Source organism: Malus domestica, chromosome 09 (assembly GCF_042453785.1).
Source record: "Malus domestica chromosome 09, GDT2T_hap1".
Lineage (NCBI taxonomy): Eukaryota > Viridiplantae > Streptophyta > Magnoliopsida > Rosales > Rosaceae > Malus > Malus domestica.
In genome coordinates, this window is record NC_091669.1 from 12,144,516 (window position 1) to 12,150,010 (window position 5,495).

The 5,495-nt window shown below is 42.6% G+C and overlaps 1 protein-coding gene across 1 annotated transcript; it reads right to left on the minus strand.

The window, feature by feature from the left end:
• Positions 1-308: 308 nt before the first annotated feature.
• On the minus strand, positions 309-5,032 carry LOC103443311 (DNA-directed RNA polymerase III subunit 1-like). The gene is made up of 2 exons (XM_008382126.4): positions 4,935-5,032; positions 309-4,705 (listed from the first exon to the last, which is right to left on the minus strand). The coding sequence occupies exon 2, from the start codon at positions 4,668-4,670 to the stop codon at positions 477-479; it is 4,194 nt and encodes a 1,397-aa protein (XP_008380348.3). The 5' UTR covers positions 4,671-4,705; positions 4,935-5,032; the 3' UTR covers positions 309-476.
• Between the last annotated feature and the right edge of the window lie 463 nt (positions 5,033-5,495).

A 5,495-nucleotide genomic window follows, 5' to 3' on the forward strand; every position in this document is an offset into this window, starting at 1 on the left:
GGAATTAGTTAATTAATTTTTTATTTTATTTTATTAAAAAAATGTCATTTAATGCGCATAAGGGGATTGAGGAAATTAAATTCCTATATTATAGACAATTAGTTGATAAGCTACCTTATACCTCTATATAAATGCATTTAAATTAATGACATGGAAATTAAATAAATAGAAAATTATTGAGGTGGAAATTGATTGAAGCACCTTAATCAAATCTTTAAAAGGGATGAATGCTTAATCTAACAACTATAGAAATTATGTAGGGCCTTCTAATTTTCCCTTTCAAAAAACTAAAAAAACAATAAAAGAAATTGAAAACTATAAACAGGAAAATGAATTGGTTACCAAACGAACATGTAAGCTACAAAAAAAAAAAAAAAACACAGAAAGAAAATTCAAATTACCCAAAAACAGAAATGAGATGTTCTACAAAATCATAAATTCATCATTCTTTCTTCAACTCAAGTGATTGGAACCACCTAGCCTGGCCCATAGTGCAGTTCGACATTTGAATCATGAGCTCCCGAACCAGAAAATCCTCCCTCTCTAATGTTGAACATTCCAGTCCCAACCCGAATTGGCACACCCATAATTATGCACTCACTCACTCCTCTAACCGCGTCAACTCTCCCATTCACACAGCCATTGAACAGATGATCCGCCACCTGCTCGAACGACGCCAATGCAATCACACTCTTCTCCATTTTCTTCGCTCCGAATCGCGTCAGCCCAAGCACTTCCCCCATGTATGTCATCACATCCCCCACGCAGATCATGTGCCGGCAGTCTATGTTCATCCCATGTTGTTTCATCGTGCTCTTTATCTCCTCAATGATGCAGACTCGCGCCGCTTCGATCCCAAGCGTCCTCTGCACTTCCAGAACGTCATTGCTTGTGGTTCTGCATCCGTCTACTCCTTCAGTCCCCAGCACTTCTAGAAGCCCTCTGCCTTCGGCGAACAGCTTGTACTTCTTGTGATTTGTTTTCGCTTCTTTTTCGTTGTTAATCACGACACGCTTGACTGTGTTTATGCCCCTTACTGTGATTGATGGGAGCATGTTCTTCAAGCTGTGAAGGCGAAAATAAAGTTTGTTCCTGTCAGTCCCTGCAGGAAAAACTTCCAATTTTCTGACATCCAAAACCTTGATATTTTCTGACTTTAGTTTGATTCCCCGAATTTGTAAAATCGATTCTTTCACCACATTGGCATCCACGGACAAGTGCGCATCTTGAATCATGGATATATCGAGCGTGATCACTATAGATGCTGATCTTGCAGTCATCACAATCTGTATATTCTCAGCAATCTGCCCGAGACTTGTTCTCTCAATCCGCCCTGCTACCACCCTTGCAGATTTTTCGTTAGTATCACATTCGAGTGCCGCAGTGATGATTGGCGTGTGGATGTTCTTCACCGCGTCTAATATTTCCTTGATTCGGGGGACTCCGAGTGTAATGTTCATGCTTGCAACTCCAGCAAAGTGGAAAGTTTTCAGTGTCATCTGCGTCGCAGGCTCGCAAATACTTTGAGCTCCGATTATTCCAATTGCTGTTCCACCTTCAATCTTCTTCGAATGGTAACGTGAAATGCAAGTATCAAGAAAAACCTCCAACTGTGTAGAAGTAACACCCGCGATATTTTGCACAATCTTCTCCTTCCAAGCAGGGATTTGATCATCATCAAACATAAATATCTCATGTTTTTTTCTGAATGATTCTACATACTCATCCAAAAATTCTTCCAAAGAAGTTTTGAAACCGGCAGAGCACCCGGCCTCAGGAGTCATATCTGGTTCAGAAAGCCTTCTTCTCACTATTTCAGACACTTGATCAGGAGACACGTACTCATTTTTGCCGGCAGGACATGTGGCTTTCGCTTTCAGAAACAACCGGGGCAAGTCCAACGGAGCTCCATCTTTTCCTTCCATCACTGCAGGATCCATACCATCATCTCCATAACAGAACTGAAGTATACATCCACTCGCATTTCTCACGGTTTTATCATACTGAACACACAGATCCTCCATAACTTTGGTCAATCTACGACTCAGGTACCCAGTGTCAGCTGTTTTCACAGCTGTATCCACAAGCCCCTCTCGCCCTCCCATTGTATGGAAGAAAAACTCTGTAGGACTCAAGCCGCTGTAAAATGAGCTAGCAACAAACCCTTTAGCGGCAGGGGTTTTTACACCTCTAGGGAAGTGTGGAAGGCTTCGGTCTATGAACCCGTTGGGGGCGCGACAACCACCAACCGATTGCTGGCCAACACAAGCAACCATCTGGCTGATATTGATGGCAGATCCTTTAGAACCACACTGGGACATGATCAAGGGACTATTTCTCCAATGCAGCTTTTGCATACACAACTTTCCGGTTTGATCTCTGATGTTGTTCAATACACTAGTTATCCCCGACTCAAGCGACTGTGCTGCATCAGAACCCGGTATAAGTTGGAGCTGCCCTTCATTGAACAACTTTATCTGGCCATAACATTTTTCATAGCCTTCTTTAATTATCTTCTCTTTCTCTTCACGCAAATTGCCACTTGGCTGAACATCGCTTATCCCAATTGAGAATCCGTGGTTACCAATCCATTGTGCGCTTAACTTAGCTAAGCGATTCATGCAAGCAGCAGCTGCGTGAGGTTTATAGTCTCTGAGAAGAACAGAGTAAAGTCCATTCTTGTTGCCATTTCCCAATGTAGCCTTCCCAAGTTGCCCGGCTATGAGCACACTGTTACGAAAATAGACAAACCCATCATTCGGGCACATTGCTTCAATTTCTCTCCCATCTTCGGTCTTGGTGCTGGTGTAGGACTTCTCCGTGACAGTTAGATTCAGATAGACTCTCACGTTTGCATTTGGGCGTACGAGAACACTAAACAATTGCTTTCCTGTCCACAGCTCTACTGGTTTAATCACGGCAGGTGTTGGAAGATCAACTGGATCCATGCCACTTCCCATATATGAACACATGAGTGAAAATGATGAACGGTCATAAAATGTGTCCTTCCTCGTTATAAGGAAAGAGGATGTCAGAAAATCCTGAGTTGAAGCAACCAAGATCTCCCCATTTTTGGGTGTGCACAAATTGTTTTCCACCCCTAACAACAAAGCAGCCTCTGCCCGCGCCTCCTCTGTTTGCGGGACATGAATGTTCATCTCATCGCCGTCAAAATCAGCATTATACGGATTGCAAACAGATTCATTAAACCTCAGCGTCCTCCAAGGCATAACCTTAGCCCGATGAGACATGAAAGACATCCTATGCAAGCTTGGTTGTCTGTTGAAAAGAAGAATGTCACCGTCTTGTAGATGGCGTCCAACTATGTCACCGTATTGGAGTCCATCAGCCAGATTTTTACTGATCCTCGTAATCGCCAAGGAGAATTCTTCACCATCACGATGTAAGGATCTGGCACCGGGGTACTTATGAGGTCCATTACTCACACACTTCCTCAACTTCTCAATATTATGACATGTAACCCGTTCGGGGTACGTTAAGATTTGAGCCATTTCAATGGGGACTCCAACCTCATTGATTTTCAGATTAGGGTCAGGAGATATAACACTTCTTCCAGTATATTCCACACGTTTTGCAGACAAATTCCCGCGAAAACGCCCTTGCTTCCCCTTGAGCCGCTGCACAAAACCGTTCAACGGATTCCCACCCTGCATTGTGAAAGGCACACGAACCTCACTATTTATGTACTGCGCAACCTCAACCTGAAGTTCATCCCAACTCCGCTTAACCCCGGGGGCATACCCCAGCCTCAAATCAAACAAATCGCGCGTAAGGCGCGCATTCGACTGAATGATCTGCTTCAACCTCACCGTAATGTCATTCTCGTTGCTCACTTCTCCCCCAACCAAAACCGAAGGGCGAATCACAGTAGGCGGCACCAGAATGTTGGTTATCAAGAGATTCTCCGGCCTAGTAGACAAATAAAGCACCTCACAATCCTCATCACTCATCTCTTTCAACAAAGTGAAAACTTTTGCGGGGTCTAACATAGCTTCCACGCTCAACCCCGCTGCGGAGACTTTAGTCTCCGCCATTGTTTTTCTCAACTCATCCATCACATCTTCAAATTTCGAACGGTCGTGAAGAATACCGATCATCCCAACCGCCTTCTTCACCGTCCCGTTCACATACCCGCATTTCCAGCACTCCGCCCGCCGATTACCGGCACACAATGCAGTACATTTCTTCACCACAATTTTCATCAGTTCGATTTTTTTCATAGGATCCTTCAGATTCCTCATCTTCCTCAAATACTCCACCCGCATTTCGTCCTTCAGTAGAAACCCAGAACAATTCTTGCAGATGCACTTCAGGACGTTCACAACCGTGCCCAGATACCCGACGTTGTAGACGGGGAGTGCGAGGGCCAAATACCCAAAATGCCCCGGGCACTCGACGTGGTTCCCGCCACAAGTGGCGCAGATTAACCGCTTGCTCGCCGGGCCCAGCCGCGGGTCCAGTAAGCCGCCTTCGATGGGTTTCCAACCGGAGTTGTAATACGCGCCAATGTAGATTTGAACTTCCGCCAGTTTCATAATCTCCGCCGGGGACATAACGGTAAATTTCAGTTCCTTTACCGTACGGTGCGTATCGGGCTCGATAAAGGGCTGCCTGGTGAAATCTAGGGTTTTGACGTTGGCGGATTTCATCGTGTTGATTGATCGTAACGGCGGAGTGGCGCACTCTGAGAGAAATTACAAAATTGCAGAACGCCATAATTTAAAAATTGTTCAAAAATCGTTAAGAGATTGTTTGATCAGAAAAATTTCACTGGAACAATTAAACCCTAATTTTAACAGAATCATCCCCAATTGATTATTCAATTTTACACGTACAATTTAGAAAATTAGAAATTTAGAAATAAAAATCAGAATTTACTGACTGAAATTAAAAAAGTAAACAGACGTACGTACCTGGTTGAAAATTTAAAAAATAAAGGAGAAGCCGAAGAAAGAGGCGCTGCCAGAGTTCGAACCCGAGACCTCTGAAAACGTTACTGAGAAACGATATGCCCAACACGCCACTTGCTGTAGTTTTATCGGTTGCGCGTGTCAATTATATTTATTCAATATGAGTATAATGGGCCTAATTGGCTTTTCTGTAATAGTTTGGTTAGTCGCAGCCCATTTCCTCTTTTTTGTTGTTTTTATGGGATTATTTCTTAATATCTTTTTTGAGAGGAGATAATACCTTGGTTAGGTTACTTTTCTGGATTTAGGTTTAATTGTCTAATTAAGACTTATTTTATTTCTTGTTTTTAAGTTAATCTTGTATCTCGTTCATTTATAAATACTTCGTTATAGAGAAAAATTCAAGATTTTGTATTTTTTCATTCTCCAATAATTTGTTTAACTTTACATGATTAGAAAAGAAAACTACATTCTTGAACGTATATGAAAGTTGATTGGTATGATATTTGTTTGTCAGATATTATAATCTACTTGTATTGTCATCTAGATAATTCAATACGTATT

Bases quoted from the DNA above. Each gene is read 5' to 3' on its own strand.
- LOC103443311 (XM_008382126.4), bottom strand. From the start codon at position 4,670: ATGAAATCCGCCAACGTCAAAACCCTAGATTTCACCAGGCAGCCCTTT.